Consider the following 25167-nt stretch of genomic DNA (forward strand, 5'->3'; position numbering starts at 1 on the left):
AGCAGGGGTTCGGGTTACGCGTTTGATAATGGACAAGTTTCGTTCGGGCTTTTGCTGCATTACTCCGTTCGTCCTGCATCCGCTATGAAGCAAATGTGTGTGTGTGTGTGCGTGCGTGTGTGTGTGACAGTATCTGAAAAGGGAAAGAAAAAGCGGAAATGAGTCATTTACTGCAGAAGCCGCCACAAGCGCTGACAGCCACGGTTTCGGAAAGGTTTCGGCCTTCATGGCCTCTGTCTTGTCTTGCACGTCCGCCCAGGGAGGGGGGGGGGGAGGTTTTGCAAGAGTAACCTCCGACTGGTAATGCTCCGATTTCACCTCCTCACGCCCCGGACGGACGGACGCCGCTTGACGCCCGGCTAGCAACGGGCGAACGTTGCGTCCGGTTGCGGCGTGCGTGAGGCGGTTTCGGGCGAAGCATGTTGGTGTGATTATTATCCCCTTCGCTCAATCCCTCACGCTCAAGCCCCAGACCGCTGTTGTCAACGTCCATAAACGTAGCCATTTGGTTTTACGACGACTTTGTCAGGACGACGACGACGTTGTCGAGGACGACGACGACGATGATGAAGATGATGGTGATGATGATTATGATTGGAAAAGACCATCCGGAAAAGGTCGTGTCCGGTGGTTGGCTCTGCTCGCACACACACACACACACACACACACACACACACACACACACACACACACACACACAGCGTCAATCTCTTCCCCCTTCAATCTCCGTTTCACCTGCTCTCCATGCTCCGCCACTCGGAACAGGAAATTATCGCCCGTAGTTCGGCGGAAGAGGAACTGCGTTTTTGGCGAGGGGGTTTCAAACTGTTCCCGAGAAAGTGTTTTCGTAAGCGAGCCATTGTTTGGTGCTGTGTTGTTTTTTGTCTGTGCGCACCAATTTATTCCTGCCGATGAATTCCGACGCAGCTGAAAATGGTGAAATGCAAACAAAAAAGGGTTTATTCTGCCGTCCCTCTCCCAACTTGCTGGCACCAATTGAGGGTAATTGAGCGCTCGCCGAGCATCATCGTCCCACCAGCACCCTGCAGCCCGTCAGTCAGCGATAAGATGCCGAACCCGATCCGATAATCGGTCGTAAAGTGGGAAAATGGCCCCGGGGCCGGGCGTTTGTGCTGCTTTGCAATTCCGCGAGCCGACCGCCGGGCGCGATCGGGCTCGGATGCGGCACAAAGGAAACCCATCGAACGCAGGTTTCGAAAATGGGACGCCAGTATCGGCGTTATCGCTGGCCCCTGTGCTGGCCAGATTGGTAATCAATTGTTGAAAGTAGAAACAGAAATCAATTTTAATGCTAAAACTGTTTTGCAGATTGCATAGCTAGAGGGGTTTTTTGTGTGTGTGCGCCTGCAAGTTATGCTACACGCGCTGCAGCGCACGTGTCGAACCGGTCAATCAGAGCAATTCCCATGTATTGGCGCCGCCTGCATGCTTGCTGTGCTCACACGCTGTGGACGGATTAAGCGAGCAGCAATGTTTGAGACCTGTTCGAACTGAATGAATGCGATACTTTTGCAGCACAAGAAAAAGGGTTCCGTTATTGGATGTTTTGGGCTTGGATTGAATTAAAAAAGGAAGAAAAAAAAAACATCACAAAAACACGAAAAACCCGTGTTCGAAAATTGAACCTAATGAAGGGTGAACGTAAAACCGGAAAGCTTGCTGCCTGTTTGCTGTGTGCGTGTGTGTTTTTTTGCATTTTTAAGACAAATATATACAAAAGAACACTCACAAGAGGCGGGGTTAGAGCCTCTTCCGAAACGGAAATCAAACAAACCGTTGCAGGGGAACAGCAAAAAGGTGTCATACACATTACAGAAATGTGAAACCCCTCCCCCCGACGACCCAAACCCCTAAGCCTGAGCCCATTTTCTTGACCGATTTTCAATGAAGCATTTACAAAACAAAGCACGTATCGGACGCACACCGGAAAGGAATGTGTGTGTGTGTGTGGGCGATGGAGCCCGGTCCGAAAATGAAATGAAGTGTACAAACTGGCAGCAAACAAAGCACAAGGGTGAGTGTGGTGACAGAACCTAGAAAGCAAAGGGAAAACTGGGCAGACAGGGCCAGGGACAGACCTCCAAATAAACTTCCGCCCGAGAAGAAAAAAACATGCTCGCGTGTCCTTTTTTTTTGTTTCCTCCGGAAAGAAGGTAAGCGGCTGGGCTGGAGGTGTCAGGCTCGACCCTTCACGGCCGTGCAGTGTGTGTGTGTGGGTGTGTGTGGGCGGTGTGAATTTTCCAACCTGACAGCTTTTCTTGTGTTCGAAGTGAAAACTACCAAAGCCCAAACACCAGTTCCGGCTGCGGGGATGGCAGTTATTTGACTCAACTTTTGCGTCCTGTCCCGTGAGGGAGGGGCATGTTTTTTGCTTTTGTTTTGCTCCCTCCCCGTCTCCCTCCCGTCTCGTCCTCCCGGTTTTGGATGTTGGATGTGACACTTGTACGGCTGGCGAGCGGAACCCGTTAAAACCCCGACCGGATGACGTGGCTAGGAACCGATGTAAACGAATATTGGGCTGCTCTTTCGATTGTCCCTTTTTTTTGGGGTTTGGATCACGGCTTCCTCCACCACTCGCCTCGCTCACGACACGCCAGCACGGAAATCTTGAAATGGAGCCGAATTTTCTGTTTTCTCTATTTTTTGTTTTTTTAGCAGAAAGGTCGTTTTCTCCATTTTTTTGCTGCTGTTGTTTGACTGTGGCGCTGCTGAGTGTGAGTTTTGCTATAGTTGGTGTGTATTGTTTTGTTGTTGTTGTTGTTGTTGCCCTTCCCCAGCCCTGGGAGTGAGCAATTGGGCATTGTTTTTCGAGCTGATTGGATCCGGATGCTGGGCAAAAGGCCCACGTCGACGGGGAGCGGTAGTTGTGGCTCGGGGTGGTGCGTTGGTTTCGTTGCTTTGGGTGAATTAAATTAGTCGGAAAAGGGAAATACCGGCTGACCTGGGTGACAGGCACACGGAGCACGGACACTATTTGGACGCTGAAATGGATCGGCGTGTAAGCGATCGAGTAGGGGTGCTCGGGTACGGTGTCCAATATCCCATTTCGATTCCGGCTGCGGCGGGGAAATTTCTCGCTGAGCGGGGTGACAGCGGCCGCAGCGACAGCTAGAAGGTGTTAAGAGACGGCTTTGCTTTGTTGGGTGTGATGAAAATCAGGCAACGACAAAAAAGGACACATTTAACGGCGAAAGCGAGTAGCTTATTAGCTCATTCGGGGACAATGGTTTGCGTATCAGGTTGGCACGTTTTGTCGCTACCGAATGGCGCAATAAAAGGCACAGTAAACCGTAGAAGCTTAGTGTTGTAATGCGCATTGCATACTTGCAGGCGATGTACGTAACGCAGTGCCTGAAGTTATGCAATGTGTTGTGTTTTTTTGGTCGCTGTGTTCGATTTGTTCTCTCATGTGTTACCTTTATTGCAGTAACCAGCTGACATAAATCCTTAAAAAAGGAGAAAATAAAATAAAAACGCTAATGCAGTGCACACAGTATTTGTATGTGTGTGTGTGCGAGAATGAAAAAAAAAACGAAACAACCGGATCATCCGCTCGGGTCGATTAGTTTCTTAATACGCCGGTAATCGCTGGCAGCAGGCTACAGTACACACCACTGCGCCCGCGCTATATTTAGCCACCCGAATCGCTGCATTCGCGTTTCCGCCCCATCTTTTACAAATCCTTCGCTCGCATACCGAAAACCCACTCCCCCCCCTCCACCGCTCTCATCACTGGGCTCGCGAGATCGCGAGCACCGTACGGCAAATTGGAATCGGTGTCATTTGTCCGTGTCGTGCATCAGAATCGCGTTTCGGGCGAGGGAAAAAGGAACCGGAAAAGGGCTGATACGTTCGCGACTCGCTGTGTACGTGCGGGAAGCTTCTGCGAACACGCTCACACACACACACACACACGCGGTGTAGCACGTTTCATTAAATGAGGATTAAATTTTCATTCGTAATAGCATTCCCCACGACTCGCGGCCTGTTTGGTTGTGGGGAAGTAAGGGCGCCCGATATTAACGTTCGCCAGCAGCCTTGGGCGCGCCTAAAGCGTCTCTTCTTCCTCACCAGTGTGTGTGTGTGTGTGTGTGTGTGCTACTTGAAATGAAAAGTTCTCATTAAGGGTAAAAGAAGAGGGAGAGAAAAAAAATGGAAAAGAAAATAACTGGGACGACTGAGCGGGGTGGAAAATATCTTTCGAAAATAGCAGACGCACACGGCACAGTTTTTGCTCGGAGACATATCTACACACACACACACGCTCTCTTTCTCTCTCTACCTCTTACTGGCTTCTTTTTGGCTCGCGGAAATGAACAGCAAAGAGGACGTTAATTTTGGAACTATACAGAGAGCGAAGGAAAAAGAAAGTAGGAACGGTGGTGCGAAAAGTACAATACAAATTAAGTTGAGGCAAGTACGAAATGAAATGAGCAATGAGAAAAAAAAAAAACAAGTAAGCAACAGCAGAAAATAGAACATGACAAAAAAACACACGAACTAACACAGTTGAAAAGTAGAACTGAGCAAAAAAAAAGTCCACCGTTTGTTCAGGGACAAGCAAAAGTGTAGTGGTGGGAGCTCAGAATCGGACCTACCCGATTCCGATTCCGTGTTCGGAATCAATTCCGGAGCCGATTCGGATGCTAGAATCGATTCTGGATTCCGGAGTCGATTCCAGAGTTGGTTTCGGAGCCGATTCTGGAGTTGAATCCGGATCCGATTCCGGAGCTGAAACTGGAATCGACTCCGGAATCGACTCCGGAATCGACTCCGGAGTTGACTCCGGAATCGATTCCAGGATCGGAATCGGCTCCGAAGTTGACTCCGAAATCGATTCCAGGATCGGAATCGGCTCCGGAATCAGAACTTGACTCCAGAAATAGAATGGTTTGGATTGAAATAAGAAGTGTGGGAAGCGAAATAAGTCCGCGAATCTCCATGTGAATAGATTGTTTACAAGTAAATTTTGATTCTTTGCCGCTATCAATACATAGCATCATTGGACCCAAACGCCTATTCCTGTGAAGATGCCCAAACCGACTTCGTTTCGAAACCAATTCTGATTTAGGAGTCAATTCCGATGTCGGAACCGATTTTGATCCGGAGTCAATTCCGGAACCGATTCCGATTCCGGAGCTGATTCTGATTCCAGAGCCAAATCTGATTCCGGATCCGATTCCGGAACCGATTCCGGATCCGATTCCGGAACCGATTCCGGATCCGGTTCCGATTCCGGAGCCGATTCCGGAACCAATACCCGAGCCGATTCCGGAGTTGGTTCCGGAGCCGATGCCGACATTGGTACCGGAATCGATTCTGGAAACTGATTCCGGACCTACTATCCGGAATCGATTCCGGAAAATTTCGGAGCTAGCCGCCATCTATCCCGACGAAATCTTCATTTTCCCCATCACTACAAAAGTGTTTTAGAATGTGAGACTTAAAGGGGAAATAAATAAAGATGTCTTAGAGATTTGCTTATGCTTAAGCGAGAAACCCCTCTAACCAAAAAAAATAAAAATAAAATAAAGTGTGGATGAGAGCCACAACCGGCAGAACAGGCTGGAAAGGGTGGGCACCGGTGTGGTAATTGTGTGGCTTAAGGTTGCGGTGACACATTTCCTTCACCTCCCAGCCGCGTAATGAGATTCGGGAGTTTCACCGCCGCAACTCGCGTGAGATTATAAATTCCACCGCTCCTTCGTTTGGTGGGAAAAATCACAGCTCCCCCACACTCCGGGGAAGAGTAATAGGCGGGAAGGCTTTCCGCTAAGGGTATCTGTGTGTGTGTGTGTGTGTGTGTGTGTGTGTGTGTGTGTGTGTGTGTGTGTGTGTGTGTGTGTGTGTGTGTGTGCGTGCGCGGGAGAAAGATTGCTTTGTGCTGCGTTTGTTTATTATTTGGCGGAAAGAATCCTTTAAAATATCGTCTTTCAAATTCCTTTTTCCCGTAGAAAACATTGAAACCATCCCTTGCGTGTGGTATGCGTGTGAGTGTGGGCTTTAAATGACAGCAAAACCCATTACCCCCGTCAGCCAGCGGCCTTAGCACTTAATCGTTTCAGCAAGCTGCACTAGCGGACTGTTGCTGCTGCTGCTACTGCTGCCAAGACCCGGACACAAACACAACCGATTTATGACCATTAAAGGACACACACACACACACACCCCTTCAAGCGCGTTACTGCAAGGATCAAACGTCTTGAAGAATGGTGTGCTTTTGTTTTGCCAAACCACCCACCGGCCACAGGGCTGTGTGCTGGGCAAAGGAAGAAAGAAGCGACGCATTTCCTCCTGTTTCGTTCGACTTGGCTTCATTACTGCAGCGCGCTGCAGATGCGCGGCGACGAAATGTGGCCACGTATGAGGCACAGAGCAGGGAAAGGAAGCCAGTGGCGGGGTGCGAGGAAATGGAAAATAGCTTTTGCTGCCGTTTGCGAAAACCCCTGCTCCTGGAGCCGCGGGGCGCCGGGGTTTGATAAATGTCGACGGGGTACAATTTATTGAAGCAAACCGCAAACAGCGCAACAGAGCAACATACAAACACACACACACACACACACACACACACACACACACACACACACACACACACACACACACACACACACACACACACACACACTTACATATTCCACTCGGTGACTGGAATGTCGCCTGGCACGCGCCAAAGGATGCAGTCCGGGTAGCGTGCTGCAGCGTCTCGGTAGCCGTTGCATTCCGGCGAGCTTTGCTGCCTGTCTGGAAGGATACATCTTGGTTTTTAGAGCTTTGTTTCTGCTGCGGTGTGCGACCCGCCCGTGCGCCGGGGGTTTTGGACCAATTTATTTGAAGTGAAGCGGGGTTTTGAGTAGATAATCGCACAGCACCGACCCTGGGGGACGTGGCTGCGGGCACAGCACTGGCTTCGGAAAGGACCGACCGAGCACCGAGTTCAATTTACGTGCTCGCTGCAATCGCAATGCAATCGTAAGATTAAGGCTTTGCAACAACAAAAAAACAATGGGCTTCACCACCTCACCTGCCACATTCCGCTTCCGGTCGGCATTCCGGCACTAGCCCAGCAACGGTGGTTGTTGAAATATTTCAATATAACACTCCAGCCCTAGCAGCACAGTCGTGCTCGCTTTCCACCCCTTAGACTCAGGCTGCGGACATTTCTCTGTGTGTTTGTGTGTGCGTGTGTGTGTGTGTGTGGTATAGCCGAAGGGAACGAACTTGATTGGAAAAAAAATCTTCATCGAACCCGAGATCCGAAGCGAAAGAAATATGAGTAATTCTATCGCCCACCGGCGGCAGTGCACGGGACCTGTTCATTACGCCGCCGTGGTGCCGTGACCAGGATTGTGTGTTTCGAAATGTCTCCCCGTGCTTCCCGTGCACGCTTCTGTTGTGGCGCTTTGTTCTCCCGTGGGGGGGAGGCGAGTGTAATGCCTGGTGCTTTGTTTCACCACCCCGGTTAACTTCTACCCCGCTCCCCGCCTGCCGCCCCCCCCCTCCAGCCTCGCACCAGGCTCTACCATTTGTCAAAGGAAGGAAAATGAAAACATAATTTATTTATCCAGGTTCCATTTGTCCAGAATCTAGCGGGTGTTTGTCGTTTTGCTTCCCCCCCCCCCCGCGCTGGTTCACCTCATACACCTCTTCCATCCCCATTCCTCCTCCTCCTCCTCCTACTCCTCCTCCTCCGTGTCCCTTGCCACTTGTAGAGATGCAGTATCGCTTTACGGTACTGGCGCTTTGGGGTGAAACGGTGAACCTCCCGAGCGTTGGAATTCTTTCGCTCGTTCGCTCGTGCTCTGTGTGTTTGTGTGTGTTCTCTTTTTTCTTATCTTTCTTCTCCCCACACGCACCGGAAACAACGGCACGGGGAAAAACGGGGCGAAAAAAGGCGTTGAATAATCAGCAGCTCGCTCGCCAGCATGAAACACGGTCGATGGCTGCCTTTTTTATTCATTCCGTTTGTTCTTTCCCAGCAGCCGTACGGCTGCCCAGCTCATCCTTTTGAAGTTGGCTTGCAAATGTACGGCGATGAAGTTTTATACCTTTGCAATCGTAGCACGGCCGGCTTGCCGCTCCCAGCGTGCGGAGTGCCGGGGAAAGCGATGGTCACACTGCCATTGCCATCGCTTGCCGTTTCGGATCGGTTTATAATTTTTTCCTTTCCCGGGATGGGATAATTTCCATTCCATTCGTCTTCTATTGCTTCTGGAAAAACTCCTCTATGAGTGTGTGCGTAGGTGTGGATGGGGATGTGCAATGAGGCGCATACCTTTTTGCAGCATGCGATTATCTATCGAACCGGGGGAGGCAGCATTTCACCGTTCAATCCAGGTATGGAAAAGGGACTCGTGCCGTCCATCCCCGCTTCCCACGGGTGAGAAGCGGCAGGCCAGGATTTTTCATTAGTGGTTGTAGCTGATGCGCTAACCCCACGGATTAAAGGCGGGGCGGCAAGGATAGAGAGCGATCGGCAGCGGTAACGGGGATGGGATGCTGCTCGCACGATCCATTCCAACCGAACTGGGCTGTGGGTGCAAAAGAGGGGAGATTCGGGAGCGCGTTTTCTTATTATTTTTATTCACATTCTCATTCGCTTTTGTGCTGGTGTGTTTAACGTTGCTTGAAATGGTCTCGCTTTTATTTGTTCGATTTTCTCTCTTTTTGCTTTCTTCTTCATCTAGCCTTAACTGTTCGTTCAAGGGTAAGGCTACCGTATAGCATCTATCAACCGGAAGTAGTTTGCTTGGCGTAAGCTTGGGTTGGAGCTTGAGAATATGAAAGGGCAAACCTTTCTTCCGCTCTAGTGCCTTCTAATGAAGACTTGCTTCAAGGGTCAATATCCATTTGCAGGCGGTGTAGCTGTCGCTGTTTGTAAGGAGAGGCTTGTAAGCGATGCGAGTTGCATAATTTTGGGGGGGCAAGTGTTTGATTAATTACGGATAGTTTTCAGCATTGTCGATAGAGATGAGTTTAACGCAACAAGTATCAGTCATGGTGTGTCGAAGAATGCATTCTATACCTCTGCAAGATACATGATAATACACTTACAAGTAGCGTAAGAAGTGGACACCTGATTTGCTTCATTGTGTACACAATTGTGGCTACTGCACCAATTGTGACTATAACGAACCCTATTGTCGCTCTAAAACAAGCTATTTGCATTCTAAAACGACGGATGGATTTTTCATTTCAAATATGAACATGTTAACATAATTGTGCTTCATTAGTTCCGTGCTGGATACTTACATTTGTTGAGTATGAGCCTTTTAAAATGCGTTGCCTAGATGTTTCGCATCTCTTACCATTTTGCTAAGAGCAGCACTGTAGGATATTAGCGATTTTTAAGCATCTCACCATAATTTTATCTCAAAATCATCATTTATTTAATCATAAGCAACTGAAACGCGTTTTCTGTTGGTAATCTTCCAACCAAACGCCAACATTCGCTTATCTGGCTGAGTAAAAAATAGACCTTAAATCAAGATATCTCTTCCGGGTGTGGGTTGACGACAGGTGTTATAGAGTTCTTTAGCCAATTTTACATCAACCAAATTCATACATTTTTTACGATCAAATTATGTAGGAAATCGAAATTATGGCAGTAATCCTTACTATTCATACGAGAACAGCTTCAATATAGTGATGGGGAAAATGAAGATTTTGTCGGAATCGATTCCGGCTAGCTCCGAAATTTTCTGGAAACGATTCCGGAACCAATTTCGCAATCGGCTCCGGAACTAACTCCGTAATCGGTTCCGGAATTGGTTCCGGAATCGGCTCCGAAATTGGTTCCGGAATCGGCTCCGAAATTGGTTCCGGAATCGGCTCCGGAATTAGTTCCGGAATCGGTTTCGGAATCGGAATTGGATCCGGAATTGGTTCCGGAATCGGCTTCGGAATTAGTTCCGGAATTGACTCCGGAATTAGTTCCGGAATCGGCTCCGGAATCGGAATTGGCTCCGGAATCAGAATTAGCTCCGGAATCGGAATCGGTTCCGGAATTGGCTCCGGAATCAAAATCGGTTCCGACATCGGAATTGACTCCGAAATCAGAATTGGCTTCGGAACGGAGTCGGTTTGGGCATCTTCATAGGAATAGGCGTTTGGGTCCAATGATCTAGTCACATGGAGATTCCTGGACTTATTTCGCTTCCCACACTTTTTATTTCAATTCAAACCATTCCATTTCTGGAGTCAAGTTCTGATTCCGGAGCCGATTCTAGTCCTGGAATCGATTCCGGAGTCAACTCCGGAGCCGATTCCAATCCAGTTTCGGCTCCGGTATCGGCTCCGGATTCAACTCCGGAATCGGCTCCGAAGCCAACTCCGGAATCTGCTCCGGAATCGACTCCGGAATCGGAATCGGAATCGGGTAGGTCCGATTCCGAGCTCCCACCACTACTTCAAAACGAAGTTCCATTGATATTATTACACTATTTTTCAGGCATCTTTGTTTACCACCACTAAAGGAACACAATACGATTACTATAGGAACCATACCACCATTATAGGTACAACGAAGCTGTCAAAAAAATATGCATTTTTTCGTAAATTTTATGTGTTTCAAGTTAAAAAATGGTTGTGATTGCGAAGATAAAACAAATCCCAATTGCTATGTGTTAAAATATGCAGAAATTGTCCTTCCAGACTCTTTAAATCCAGTTAAACACATCTGTACCACTACAAATTGCACCACTATTAGTACATTTGCCCTACCATGGATGCTTTGTAGACAACTCGTACGTCGTAGTGCGTAGTTTACAGATAAACTAATAGGGGGTTTCGTTTTTATTTTTACAATCTAAAGAGTGAATATGTGGTTTTTAAGCATCATTTATTTGTAAAGTGTTATACAATCGAATCAGTTTCATCAAAATAATGCACGCTTGAATGACTTTCATATGAAGAAAGTGAAATCTGAAGCCACTTGTGTAGCCCTGTTGCCATATGTGCTCTTGTTCTTCCTTGATCGATAGTTAGGGCTAGTCATGGCTAGAAGTATCTTGCCCAGAAGATAGTCGAACTATGGCTACGATCCTTCATTTAAAAAAATTCAAGTAGTTTGTTAAACACGGAGTGAAAATATATAAAAAAACATGATGTAGAACATGACTACACATTGTAGGCTACATGAAGACATACAGGCTTTTGACATTTTACTCAGTACTTATTTTTACAGGGGTAAAATTGGTATCTTGATGATATATTAGAGCCATTATTGGTACACTTACCCTAATTCAAGTTAAATTCGATCGATCAATATTGTGAAAGAGTTTAATGTTTTATTTCGTTCGAAAAGTAAAAAAAAGAATTATTTCTTTATTCATCGCTAAAATTATCTTCGATCATAAAAATAAAATAAAAATAAAAAGCTTACAAAAGATATTGTGTGATGCAAAGAGTATACCTTTTAGGCGTTCAGCTTATTTTCAATCGGAATGAATTGCTGAAACGTTCATTACGACCAATTGAGCTATTTTTGCATTTGAAAGATTGTTTCAAGACAAAACGAATTCGCTTAGCTTACGTTGTGCATTCTAGCTTTAAAGTAGCTCTTCAGTAATCCACACAGTACGACGCAGTAATGAAACAATGATGAACTGCTGTTACACACCAAGCATAAATTATCATGAATTTGTAATTGTTATTCAAACATTTGCCTCCCAAGCACCATCGTCTATTCAAATGCCGATGAGTGAGCACGGTAAAGCAGGCAACAGTGTCAAGTGATTGAAGTACAGAAAAAAACTCCCCTTTTCCATCCTTCCGTTCGCTGCCATTGGAAGCTCGCGTCGCGTTGAAAGCGAGCTCTCCCGTGCACCAGCTGCGGATCACTTCATTCCGCCCAAAGTGGGTCGCATCCGTTGATTGATTGTGTGGCGCGTGTGCCTGCAAACGCAACCGTTCCCGGTGGCAGGGTGACAGTTTTGGACAGGTTGGGTTCCAAAGTTTGCTGTCTTTTTTTTTATTTTACTCCTCGAGGGATCGGTGTGATAGATTAGCAGCATCATCGAGAATTCGTTTGTGTGCCGCTGTCACCGTTGCTTCCCTTCCCATTTGCTGCCCGTTACAATCACTGGTGGGGGGCATCCCCCCTCCCTCTCTGCAGCCCTATTAGAGCAACAAAAGCAAGTAAGAAAAATAGAGATACAAACACACAGTGAAGGTAAAAATTGAGTAAATAAATTCGCTCGCCCTGATTAGCGCTCGGTGTTGGACGCTTGGGCTTCATTTTGCCGCTGCCGGATGAAAAAGATTGATGGACCCCGAAGGCTGCAGAAGGGGCTCGGTTGCGGTAGGCACTAACCGAAAGGCCAGCATTGGTTCCCTGGCCCGCGCTCTCACTACTAAGGGGACTAAGGGTTGAAGTGAAGACAACGACACCCAAAAAAAAAAAAAGGAACGCATTTACTAATGCAGTGGGGCTTTCGGACCCTTACCGGCGGATTTCGGTTTCGGATTATCATCAATTACATTAATTAATGATTTGCGGCCGGCACTTTGCGCTAGAGTGCCACTCACACAAACACACACCCACGCTAAGTGGGACCAGAACAAAGAGCGTTATTGGCAGCGGGAACGCAGGGCCCGAGAAGCCGCGTGTCTTTGTTTCGCCGGACCCACCGGTAATCTGTTTTCCGAAATCGTGCCCCGTGCCAAAAAAGGGCTCGAAGGCAAATCGAATTCCGTTCGCATACCCTCGCACACACACACACGCACACACGCACACGCAGAAGAAGAATTCGAGTGCTGGTTTGCGCTATTGCACTGCTTAAAATGTTTGCTTTCCTTTGCTTGTCGCACACAGCTCAGATAAGAATGCTTTCTTTAATGAGTTTCTATTGATCTAATGAGAGGACGTAGGGAGACGGAGGGGGCTGAAGGGGTAGGAAGGAGAATGGTTATTTTTGTACCATCCTTTCAAGAGGGCCAAGTTTGCTTCGTAAAAAAAATCGAAAAAAAGGGAAGAAAGGGAGCAACGAGTCTTTCAGAATTTGAGTTTTCATTAAAACTGTCGTTAGAAAAAAAGGTGCACAACACAGTAATGATGTTTTGGGCTTCCGTTTTATTCACTCTCTGTTTGCTGGTTTATAGTACAATTTATGTTTAAACGTTTGATGTGCAATAAAATATATTCTAGCGACTAGTTTTGAAGCGTTTTTCGATCATGTTCGAAGCGTTTGCGCTCTAAAGTTACTTTTTATTAGTTTCGCCCTGAAAAAAAAAGAAGCAATCCCTTTTCGTTTTAGCACACAGAAACCAACCCAATGTTGTAAAACGAAGCTGATGACGTCACAAAGCAGAGTTGGATGACGCCTAAAAGTTAGGCTTCACGCATCGCACTACAGGCATCAGGCAAGGAAATGGTAAAGGGAGCAAAAACAAATCAAGCTAAAGCGACGGTCAGAATGGTGCGACCAGCGCGGCACGCTAAAATATCGCTCCCGGTGGACTCCGTCCTTCGCCCGCCACGTCACGTTATAAAACTCGCCGAAGCAACCGAAGCTTTTATTTAAAGCCAAAAATTGTACAACCCGCAAAAAAAAAAACGACAAACACACACCATTTTCTTGAAAACGGACGTGGCGCGACCATCACCGCCTCCGTGAGCGTGGGTTTGAAAAGCCTTTCCGGAACCGGACCCGTAAGAATACGAGGGAAGGGGTGCGTGTTTTGCTAGACAAATGGGTTTTATTAAAATTTACAACGTCTTAAGTGCGTCCTTTCCTGTTGCTGGAGAGCCGATGTGCCTCGGTTTCCCCTTGGGCGTGGCGGGGGTTTCCTTTGCTCGCGCGCGCAGAAGATGGCTTCATTTTCTGTGCCGTCTTGCTAGCGTGACTTTTCATTGTCTCTCTCTCTCTCTGTTTTGTATCTTCTAGCTCATTGTTGGAGCTGGAGCCTGCAAGGGAGTGGGAGCGGATGCGTGATAAGTTTTGTGTGCGCTCGCTGCTGCTGCTGCTGGAAATGATATGCATATTTGATGAAATGTGGGTTTTTGCTCGGCTGGTGCCGTGACCAGGATGCAGTAATGTGTGCGGACGGTGCTGCTTATTTATTTACCGAACTCGGCGTGCAAAGATTTGCGAGACCTGCTGGCCAGCGGTCGGAGCCGACGCGGGCAGATGAGCTGGCGGTCGGTGCGAGTGTGAACTGCGGTAACGCATAAAGCAGCAGCGTGCGGTACGAAGGTCCTCGAAGTGCCAGCGAAGCAATGCAGTGGCTGTATCTTTTTCGCCGCGTGTGTGTGCTGGCAAACGCTTCCCGAGCCATGATGAACGACAGCGCGACGGGCTGTTGCCGCCCGTCGCCGTGCTATCTTTCCAAGCACTGTATCCCATTTGCAGGCAGGGTAAAGCATTTGGCGGAGCAAAAATCGATACTCCACGCTGAGCCCTGGTGACCCGGTTCGAAGGGAGGGCATCGTAGCGCGCCCGGAGCCTGCAAAGAAAAATCAGCTGCTTGTGCGTTCAAAAAAAAAAAAAAACAAAAATCCTCCACGGGATGGTGCTGTGACGGGCACAAATTTCGTTCCCCGCCCCGTAACGTAGCAGTAGATTCTACCCATATATACGCAAAACTGGGGCTTCGGTTGATTTCGTGCACTTTCGCCTGTGTCTGATTTGGCTTCACAGTTTGCGGGGTTTTCGTTCATTGGCAACAGTCGAGTGGTTCACTTCGCAATAAATGTAACGATAGAGTAGGCGAAGCGACGAGAGAGAGAGAGAGAGAGAGAGCGAGCACGGGGACGCCCACTTTGGGGAGCGTTTGAAAGGTCTCGAGCCCGTGCCGGAGACAGGATCTCATCAGGGGCATCACCCGTGATCGCAGCTCTTGCCATTGAATTGCCGCACAAAAGCACCGGGCGTGCAGGCGGGGTACCTTAACAAGGCAAGAATAAAAAGAAAAAAGCACCAGGGAATAGAGTAAAAATATATCAAAATGAAACCCGTGCAGCTCCCGCTTGCCATGACACACACACATACACACATACACAACTACCCATGCAAAGCAAACAGCACACCAATCAAGCGTTCTTGCTAGCCGCGGCAGCGTTGAACCAGGGCCAGCTCCTTCATCCCGAAGGGCCTGCCCTAATTTAGTGGCCCGCAACCCACACGACCCGACGCGCGTTGACTTACCTTCTATGCTGTGTGTGTGTGCGTTGTTTTTTCTTACTATTCTTTTTCTTCCTCTTCATTCAGCTCCGGTCCGGTACCGGTCCGTCGCACGCTAGTGAAAAGTTGAGCGAACTTGTGTGCCCGTTCCGCATGTTCGCTTCAATTACGCGGATGCTTTTATTTCTTGCGTGGGAAGCGCAAGAAGCAGTGATGGGAGGGGACAGAGAAGAGAGAGAGAGAGAGAGAGAGAGAGAGAGAGACAGAGAGAGAGAGAGAGCGAGAGAGAGCGCACGCAAAAAAGAACACCATAATGCAGCCTAGAAGAGAATTAAAAGAGCAAAGGACGAGAATGGGGAGTTGCTGCGTGCAGCGGATGTCATTCATTGAAATTGGCATAATTGTTTGAAAACTTTGTTACCTAGCACTGCTGCCCCGGTGCTGGCTAGCGGGTGCAGTAAGCTGATAGTACTGACTGAATGAAAAAGGTATTATAATTCGCGGAAGCAACGTGCGAGCAAACAATGTTAACTTTGCCATCGCACAATATTGGAATTTTAACGCCCGACAGTATGCAATGTGTTAAGCCGCTAGACAGGTGTTAAAGGGGAAGCTTTATATGGAGGTGGAAAAAATTATTTAATTTAATTTGAATTTTAATCGATTTGCGCTCACTTGAGAAGGAATGAGATAGTTCCTGAAAAAAATAGATCTTTTGATGTATGCTGCAGGTTGAACGAAGATTGTGTTCGCCTGCTAACAACCCAATTGACATTTTCGAGCACGAATAATCGGGAACTCGAGGAGATTCCCTGAAACTGCACCATTTTAAGGGAATTTAGAACACGACCTTTAAAATCAAATGTGATGCGGCTTTTTCGTTGCTTTCTTGTAGATTTGCTCGGAAATTATGTTTCCTATGGTTATAGTTGGTCATGCAGCCATTTTATACTTAAATAATATTGAGTTTTTTTTAAATAAAATAATGTCACACAAAATATGCTTTTGTTTTTCTTAAAAATATCAAAGCTACGAATGTAAAATGAGCTCGACGGCATCGTCAATCGATAGAAGAAAGTTTCATTTACGAACTCACCAAATTTTAGCGCTTTCAACACACTTGATCACACACAGATCCACAAATTCAGGCGTATCGAGTACTTATCGAGCAGATATGGGAAAACAATTTCGAGCAAATGTCACTTGGGAACGGTGGGGCCTAGATGTAAAATAAGCGTAGCCTTCTAATGCTTTCTGTGTTTGAGGTTAAGTTGCTGTATCAATCACAATCAAACCCATTGCTAGGCCATTGTTTTCATTTAAATTAATTTCCTTAAATATACAAAAAATACATTTCTGTTCAAAATCATACGCTAAACCATTCGAAGTGAGAATTGCCTAACTTTAGGCGCGATTGGCTCAAAACTTCACTTAATGTCTTACAATTGCATACCTTTAGGAGATTAGCTTGCATATTAGCCTGCAGAAAAGACCCACACAAGTTTAGTAAGAAACTTAGCGAAAGAAAAACATCGCACTTCATTGCGCTGGTGAAAATACTTTTTTTTTCTGTTGAACCTTAAAGTTCTATCCGTCTTTCAGCAATGTTTTTGTTGTTGTTGGACGAGCACAAATTGAAGTTTGCTGGTTGTATCAAGCATGAAACTCGTCTTTCATCCGGATCTTCATTTTTTATTTCTTTTTTTTTGTTGTTTCCTTCCATCAATGTCCGCTGGGCAATAAACGTTGTTTGCTTCGGCTGCTCGGGGTTACTGTTTTTTTTCCGACCGCGCAAACCTCGCCTGCTTTCCACGCGCCTCTGCAGGGCCAGAAATTAACACGTGGCCGTTCACTTGTTGCCTTCCTTTTTTTTCGTTTGCTTTGATGAAGAGTAACCGGTAGGCGGCAAAAGGTGAAAATAAAGTTAGCAGTTCGTCTTCATTAAACGCGCACCAACACACCCACATACACATACACACAGCGGACAGAAATGGCCAGTTAAGGAAGAAGAGAACAGGGAAAAAAGCCCACTCAGATACACACCGAAAAGAAAACGGAAGAAAATTCGTCGTCTGCGTTCGGTTCGGGTCAGGAAGCAGGATTGCCTGTTGTTTCGCAGCCGGTTTTTGTGAGTGACTTTTCATTTTTTTGCTGCTGCCCCTTGCATTTAAATTAACGCTTACCGGGAGGGGAGCGCCGAAAGCGAACAAACAGCGCGGTGTTTCGCTGGAGCGTTTTTTAAACGGCAGCAAATTGGAACGAACTTTCGACGGGTGAGTGCATAAAAGATGCATTAAAATGAAAATTGTTTTCGCGAGCGAGCGCGGGCGAAAACTTATGAAACCGAGGAGCGACCAGCGTGCCCGGGTGCCCGCATGCTTTAAGACACCGGCACCCGGCGGGTTCCGGTAATAGTGGCGGTCGCACGGAACTGTGCGGCAAGCGACGCACAATGTAAAAACTCTTGCATTGCATGTAGATTTTTGTTTTACTTTAACAAAATAAAAACTAAATAGCAAAAGGAAGCAGGAAAAATCATTATTTTCCGTTGACATAAAACAATGGCTGCAGTGCACAGCGGCACACACACGAGAGCGCGCGTAGACTTTCCCAGCGGTGGTAAGAAAATGCAGCAGCATAAACCAGCAAAAAGTAATGGAGCGGTGGAATTCGGGCCGGGTCGCCCGTTCCGGTTTGCAGCGGAAGCGCAACACGCAACGGTGCGGAAAATCGGTCGGTCATAGCTCTGCCCGGTGGGGCAGGTTTGACGAGCGACAGAGCGAGTCGGTTGCCGGTGTAATGTGGCGTGCTGTTTCTGTGCGATCACGATGATGATGAGACTGGTACGGTTGTGGAGGAAGGAACAGGGCGCTTCAAATGGTGCAAGTGGCTTTAGCTTTTTATCACCTACCGCCAGACGGCAGGAACTAATTTGTCGGAATTCATGGTGGCTGCATCGACAAACGCAACACTCAACACTGATGACAGGCAGAACGGTCGGATGCAGAACCGTTGGATAGTATGGCTGTTGAAGAGAATGCCATCGTGCGATCGTAATAATTGAAGCACTATTTCGAGCTTGGGCTGTAACGAAATCGTGAATGAACTATAAAAATTATTCATCTAGCAGCATTTAAATGCACGTTTTGTCAGTGGAAATAATAAAAAGATTTGTTTTGCATAGTTTTAGGCGTTTTTTGTCTTTTCGAGTAGTTCTACGCCTAAATGTAGACAATTGTAGTGCCAAAAGTGTACACACTGCTCGACTCTTCTGCTACGCCTGCAGATATGCAAATTGATGCCACCTAAAGCTGTTTCACAACTGTATTGCATACTTTTAGGGGGCGGATACTTGAAAAAAAAAACATCAACTGCTCGACTGATTAATTGAATGCCATTTTTCCTCTTTCTTTCTCTTTGCAGATCGTAGAAATTGTGTGAAGCCTGCAAAAGAAAAATGTGTTTAGATTTAATGCTGTCACGAGCTTTCAACCGTTGCCCGTTGCAGTAGTGTCCAGTGTCGTACTTTGTGTGTGCGTGTGTGTGTGCGTGTGCGTGAGTTTGTGTGCTGTGTCTCAGTGGTACGTTCCCTTTCCCCACACAAGTCCCCCCGACCAAGCAAGCAGTTGGCCCGGAATGCCCGGCAATCGTAGTCTCGCCACCCGCCAGCCTATCCACCCGGTTCATTTGTGCACGGTTAGCGGTGAGGGACGGGCCGACCTACTGCCGTCAGCCAACGCGTGAGTGTGTGTGTGTGTGTGTGTGCGTGCGTGTGTGTATACTGTTTGCAAAGCGATGCGTTTGCGGGCGGTCTCTCGGTGCCGGCTGGTGGCGGTGGCCTTCGTGCTGCTCGTGCAGCTCGTCGACAGCGGCCAGATGGAGGAGCTGCAGCTGCGCTCCGGTACGGGCGGGGGCGGCTCCGGCACGACACGGTACCGGACCGGGGCGGCCGACACGCCCGGCAAGGGCCGTGGGCAGGCGGGCCCCGCATCGATGTACGCGGTGAACGATATCGAGTGTCCGAGCTTTGCGGAAAATTCCGCCTGCCCGTGCTACAAATTTGAAGATGGTAAGTGCCGCTACTCTCATGTTTTGTTTGGTTTCATACAAAAATGTAACTAAATAAATGGTAGAAAATATTTCGAGCAGTTAAACCGCTTCGAAGAGCCCCTCGAAGTATGCAATCAGCATCGCAAAACCATCCGGGTTTGTCTCGCTCGCGTCAGGGTTGTCTAAGGCTCTAAGGAAGCTGTCGGAAAATTCGGCAAAATCCTTTCGCCACTCCTCGACCACCCTCCCTCCCCTCCCCTTGTGCACAACAATCCGCAATCCTCAACCTGAATCGATCGCAAGCTAGTCTTGTTATTTCAGGACAGCTCGAGGACCGAAAAACCAGGTTATGATCGATGCGTCAGCCCCCGCCGGAGCCGGCGTCTGTGGACGAGCGTACGAAAATACAAGATGAACATTGACGCGAGCAAATTACTCTTCGCCTCGACCCGTTGCGGCTCGTTATTCCGTTGCCGGAGGACGGAGAGCAGGAGTGCGGGACAAGCAAAACCCGAGCGAGCTAGTTCAACATGATTCCTGCAGCAGGAAGCACAACAATTCCAGGATTATTCGTTCGTTGCTTGTTTCAATTTTCAAAAAGCAACACTCTCAACCGCACACATCGACACGTACCCTGTCTACCGCATTCGGTTGTGTGTTGACCGGAAAATCCCGCCCCGTCTTGCAGCTTCCTCTTCCCAGGCCCGATCGCAATCGCTTCATCGCACCGCAAGAGGACCGGAGATTATGAGTGTGTGGCGAACGAAACTCGCCCGGTAATGGGTGTGTGATGTTGATGTTTTACCCCTCCTTCCTTCCTGCTTGCAGCCCCTCCTTCGCACGCACCATCTTCCGGACATGCAGTCTGCTGTGTGTCATAGTTCATCCCTGACTGATTTGCCGGGGCCGATGCTTCGTGCGCAAACCATTTGCCGCTGAAATCTTGCCGCTCGAGGCGCCTGCTATCGTCTCGGTTGCGTAACGCGGGCCCGGGCCCGCTGCCCCGTTTTTCCCGGTGTGCGTTTTGTACATACCGTCACGTAATAATTTCATTTCGGAGAGGAAAATGGAAACGGGCAAGGGAAAGATCTCACACGCTTGGTAACATAGCAGCCTGGTTGTGTGTGCGTGTAGTGTGTTTGTGTGCTTTTTATTACTCAATTTCCCGTTCCACTCTCCGTGTCATACCGCATGCATACCTTGCAGGCGCGCCTACAGACCCGTGGTGCGTGGTGCTGGTTGCATAGATTCCGGCGCACCGATAAAACCGAAACCCGGCGGGACAGAACCCTTCGCCATAATCGCACATAATCGCCAGCTGTGGCAAAGCGGGAAAATGGCCTCCCCCCGTTTGCCTGCTTCTCCCCCGCATCATTATCTGAGCCGCTTTCCCCTCGGGTAGTTTACATGGAGCAGGTTCTTTGCTCCCAAAAAAATTCACTTAATGCAGTACGTTCTTATCATTCCCGTCGGTTTCGTTTCATTATCCGCTACCCCCCTCCTCCTCCTTCTCCTCCTCCCCCCCCCTCCCCATCATTTAGGCATCTTTCTCGAGTGTCCCGGCATCACGCTGGCGGCCCTCCGCTCGACCCTGCAGGTCATCTCGTCGCCCATCCAGTCGCTCTCGGTGTACGACTTTGACCGGTCGGTGAAGACGCTGACGGTGGATCTGTTCCAAGGGGCGGCGTTCTCCACTGCCGGCGGCGGTGGTGGTGGTGTAGGGCTCGGCCTGGACTCGGCGGCCGCCGGTAACGTGAGCATCCGGCACCTGCAGTTCTCCCACTCGAGCCTGCAGCAGCTGAAGCCGAACAGTTTGCTGCCACTGCGGTCGCATCTCGAGAGTCTGAGCATTATCAACGGGAAGCTGACGCAGGTAGGTGTGCCGAGTAGTGGTGGGAGCTCGGAATCGGACCGATCCGATTCCGATTCCGTGTTCGGAATCAATTCCGGAACCGATTCCGATGCTAGAATCGATTCCGATTCCGGACTCGATTCCGGATTCGATTCCGGAGTTGGTTTCGGAGCCGATTCCGGAGCCGACACTGGAATCGGCTCCGGAATTGACTCCGGAATCGATTCCAGGATTGGAATCGGCTCCAGAGTTGACTCCGGAAGTGATTCCAGGATCGGTATCGGCTCCGGAATCAGAACTTGACTCCAGAAATGGAATGGTTTGAATTGAAATAAGAAGTGTGAGAAGCGAAATAAGTCCAGGAAGCTCCATGTGACTAGATCATTGGACCTAAACGCCTATTCTTATGAAGATGCCCAAACCGACTCCGTTTCGAAGCCAATTCTGATTTCGGAGTTAATTCCGAAGTCGAAACCGATTTTGATTCCGGAGCCAATTCCGGAACCGATTCCTATTCCGGAGCTGATTCTGATTCCGGAGCCAATTAAGATTCTGGAACTGATTCCGGAACCAATTCCGGATCCAATTACGATTCTGGAACTAATTCCGGAGCCGATTCCGGAACCAATTCCGGAGCCGATTCCGGAACCAATTTCGGAGCCGATTCTGGAGTTGATTCCGGAGCCGATTCCGAAATTGGTTCCGGAATCGATTCTAGAAACTGATTCCGGACCTACTATCCGGAATCGATTCCAGAAAATTTCGGAGCTAAGCGGCATCGATTCCGACGAAATCTTCATTTTCCCCATCACTAGTGCCGAGGGTTTTTGTGGAGCAAATTGCATACCTTTCAGGCGGTGGGGTTGAATTCGAGCAGTTTGTGAAGCAATCCGCCTGAAGGTATGCAATACACCTTCATTAATTGGCATTTTAACATGATTTTAACGTTTCAAACTGATTCTTACCTCTTTACAATACATCATACCTCCTCCTCACCCCCCCCCCTCCCACTTACAGGTACCCTCGAAAGCGATCGTCGGTCTGAAGAAGCTGATGGTGCTCGATCTGGACGCGAACGAGATCGGCACGCTGGAGGACTACGGCTTCCACGGGCTCCACCTGGTGAAGCTCAACCTGAAAAGCAACCAGATCGAGCGCGTCCCCACGAACGCGCTGGCCGGGCTGGAGGAGTCGCTGGCCGAGCTCGACCTGTCCGAGAACCGGCTGCGCCAGTTCCCGACCCTGGCGCTCCGCCAGCTCGAGCACCTCCGGCTGGTGCGCCTTTCGATGAATGAGATCGCGTCGCTCGAGCCGGACGACAGCTACACCCGGTTCGGGGCGCTCTCCTTCCTCGACCTCAGCCTGAACAACTTCGCCGAGCTGTACGGCGACATCTTCGGCGCCTTTCCCGCGCTCAAGACGCTCTCGCTCTACAACAACTTCATCGAGCAGGTGCACCGGGACGCGTTCGTGTCGCTGCACGAGCTGCAGTCGCTCGACCTCAGCCACAACCGGATCGTCTACCTCGACCCGGACGTGTTCGCGGCGAACCGGCGGCTGCACACGGTCGACCTGAGCCGCAACCACGTGCACTACGTGAGCGGCGTGTTCGCCAACCTGCCCGTGCTGCGCGAGGTCTTCCTCAGCGAGAACAATCTGCTCGAGCTGACGGACGACTGCTTCGCCAACTCGACCGGCGTGAAGGTGCTGTACATGGAGCACAACGCGCTGCAGCGGCTGGACGGGGACGCGCTCGCCTCGCTCGCGCACCTCGAGCAGCTGTTCCTCAGCCACAATCTGCTGGAGAAGATACCGGTGCGCTTTTTCGAGCCGACGCCCGAGCTGACGTCGCTGGCGCTGGACGGCAACGCGCTGCTCGAGCTGGACGAGCGGCTGTTCCAGCGGCAGGGGAAGCTGCGCGAGCTGCGCCTCAACGGCAACCGGCTGCGCCAGATCCGGGCGGCGCTGTTCGCGCCCGCCGCCGACCTGATGGAGCTGCACCTGCAGAACAACGAGCTGCGGGTGGTGGAGCGCGGCGCGCTCAGTGGCTGCCCGCAGCTGCAGTACGTCAACCTGCAGGACAACGCGCTGGAGGAGCTGGACGCGGTGTTTGCGGGCGGGCCCGGGCCGCACACGCCCGCCCACTCGCCGCTGATGGCGGTGACGACGCACGGGAAGCTGATCAGCACGAAGGGCGAGCCGGCGGTGCCTGAGGGCGAGCTGGCGGGCCAGCCGGCCGAGTCGGCGCTGCTCTCGATCCAGCTCAGCGGCAACGCGCTGCGCCATCTGCACGCGCAGGCGTTCCGCGGCCAGACGAGCGTGCAGATGGTGTGGCTGGAGCACAACCAGCTGCGCTCGCTCGACCGCGCCCTGTTCGCCGAGACGGTCCACCTGGAGAAGCTGTACCTGCGCAACAACTCGCTGATCGCGCTCGAGCCCGGCACGTTCGATGCGCTCGGGCGGCTCAAGCTGCTCGACCTGTCGCGCAACCGGCTGAGCGACCTGCAGCCGGAGCTGTTCCGCCGGCTGGCCGAGCTGGAGGAGCTGCTGCTCGCGCACAACCTGCTCGGGGCGCTGCGGGCCAACGTGTTCGGGGCGCTGCGCGGGCTGCGCACGCTCGACCTCAGCTACAACAACCTGCAGACGCTCGGCGCGGACGCACTGCAGCCGGGGCTGCCGGTGGCGAGCGTGAACCTGCGCGGCTGCAACCTGACGCGGCTCGAGCCGGGCGCCTTCCGCGGGCTGCTCAACCTGGCCGAGCTGACGCTGGAGGAGAACCGGCTGCCGGCGGGCGAGCTGCGCCACCTGGACGCGAGCCCGGTGCGCACGCTGCGCCTCGCCGCGAACAACTTCACGGCCGTGCGCGAGGGGCTGCTCGACCGGCTCGTCTCGCTGCAAGTGCTGGAGCTGGCGCGCTGCGCCATCGGCGACCTGCCCACCGCCCTGCTGCAGCGCAACGTCAACCTCGTCCGGCTCGACCTGAGCGAGAACGAGCTGCGCGTGCTGCGCCGCGGCTCCTTCGCCGGGCTGCACGTGTTCAAGGAGCTGCGGCTGCACGGCAACCGGCTGGCGGACTTCCCGCACCTCGCCCTGCTGAACGTGTCCACGCTCGAGGTGCTGACGCTGGCCCGCAACCAGCTGACGGCGATCGATTTCTACAAGCTGAGCGGGCTGCCGAACCTGCGCACGCTCGACCTGCACGCGAACAGCATCACGACGCTCGGCGGGTTCACCGCCGACACGCTGCCCCATCTCGACACGCTCGATCTCAGCGGCAACCTGCTGCTGGCGCTGCCGGAGAACTTCTTCAAGCACTCCGTCAGCCTGCAGCGCGTCGACCTGTCGCTCAACCGGTTCGGGCGCATCCCCAACCTAGCCCTCTCGGAGGCGTCGCTGGCCCGGCTGGCCTGGCTCAACCTCACCGGCAACCCGCTGCAGCGCATCTCGGCCGACGCCGACCAGCAGCGCTTCCCGCACCTGCGCGAGCTCGTCATCAGCCGCACCAACCTGTCGATCGTCACCAGCAAAGACTTCGAGCTGTACCCGGCGGTGCAGCGGCTGCACCTGGCGCACAACCGCATCAACCGCATCTCGCCCGGCGCGTTCGTCGCCCTCGCCAGCCTGCAGCTGCTCGATCTGAGCGTGAACGAGCTGGAGCTGCTGCCGAAGGAGCGGCTGCAGGGGCTGCGGCTGCTCGAGACGCTCAACCTGTCCACCAACAGCATCCGCGAGCTGGACGAGTTCGCGCAGGACCTGCAGAAGCTGCGCGTGCTCGATGCGTCCGCCAACCAGCTGGAGCGCATCCACAAGAACGCGCTGCGCCATCTGAGCGCGCTGCAGGAGCTGTACCTGAACGGCAACCGGCTGATCACGGTGGCGTCGGACGCGTTCCGGACGCTGCGCGCCCTGACCCGGCTCGATCTGCGCAAGAACTACTTCGAGTACGTGCCGCTGCGGGCGCTCAAGCCGCTCGAAACGCATCTGCAGCAGCTGCGGCTGGAAGGTAAGCGTTGATTTCTTGTTTTTGTTATAGGGTTGTGTCGAACTTCCCACTTGCAACGCTTCAAAGGCACTGGCAATGGTCTGAGGGTTGCATGATGCGCTTTTGTGAAAAGCGGCGCATAC

At 50.6% G+C, this 25167-nt stretch overlaps 1 protein-coding gene across 12 annotated transcripts in view; it reads left to right on the top strand.

The window, feature by feature from the left end:
- The window catches only part of LOC121592112 (chaoptin), a 99654-nt gene that overhangs the window by 64678 nt on the left and 9809 nt on the right, over positions 1 to 25167 (top strand). For all 12 annotated transcript variants that reach the window (XM_041913409.1, XM_041913500.1, XM_041913419.1 and 9 more), the window contains 3 exons: positions 18564 to 19209; positions 20732 to 21063; positions 22060 to 25045. In XM_041913409.1, the coding sequence (XP_041769343.1) occupies positions 18936 to 19209; positions 20732 to 21063; positions 22060 to 25045 (3592 nt within the window). In that variant the 5' untranslated portion in view covers positions 18564 to 18935. The remainder of the gene's footprint in view (positions 1 to 18563; positions 19210 to 20731; positions 21064 to 22059; positions 25046 to 25167) is intronic.

Source organism: Anopheles merus, chromosome X (genome assembly GCF_017562075.2).
Source record: "Anopheles merus strain MAF chromosome X, AmerM5.1, whole genome shotgun sequence".
In the NCBI taxonomy this organism is placed as follows: domain Eukaryota; kingdom Metazoa; phylum Arthropoda; class Insecta; order Diptera; family Culicidae; genus Anopheles; species Anopheles merus.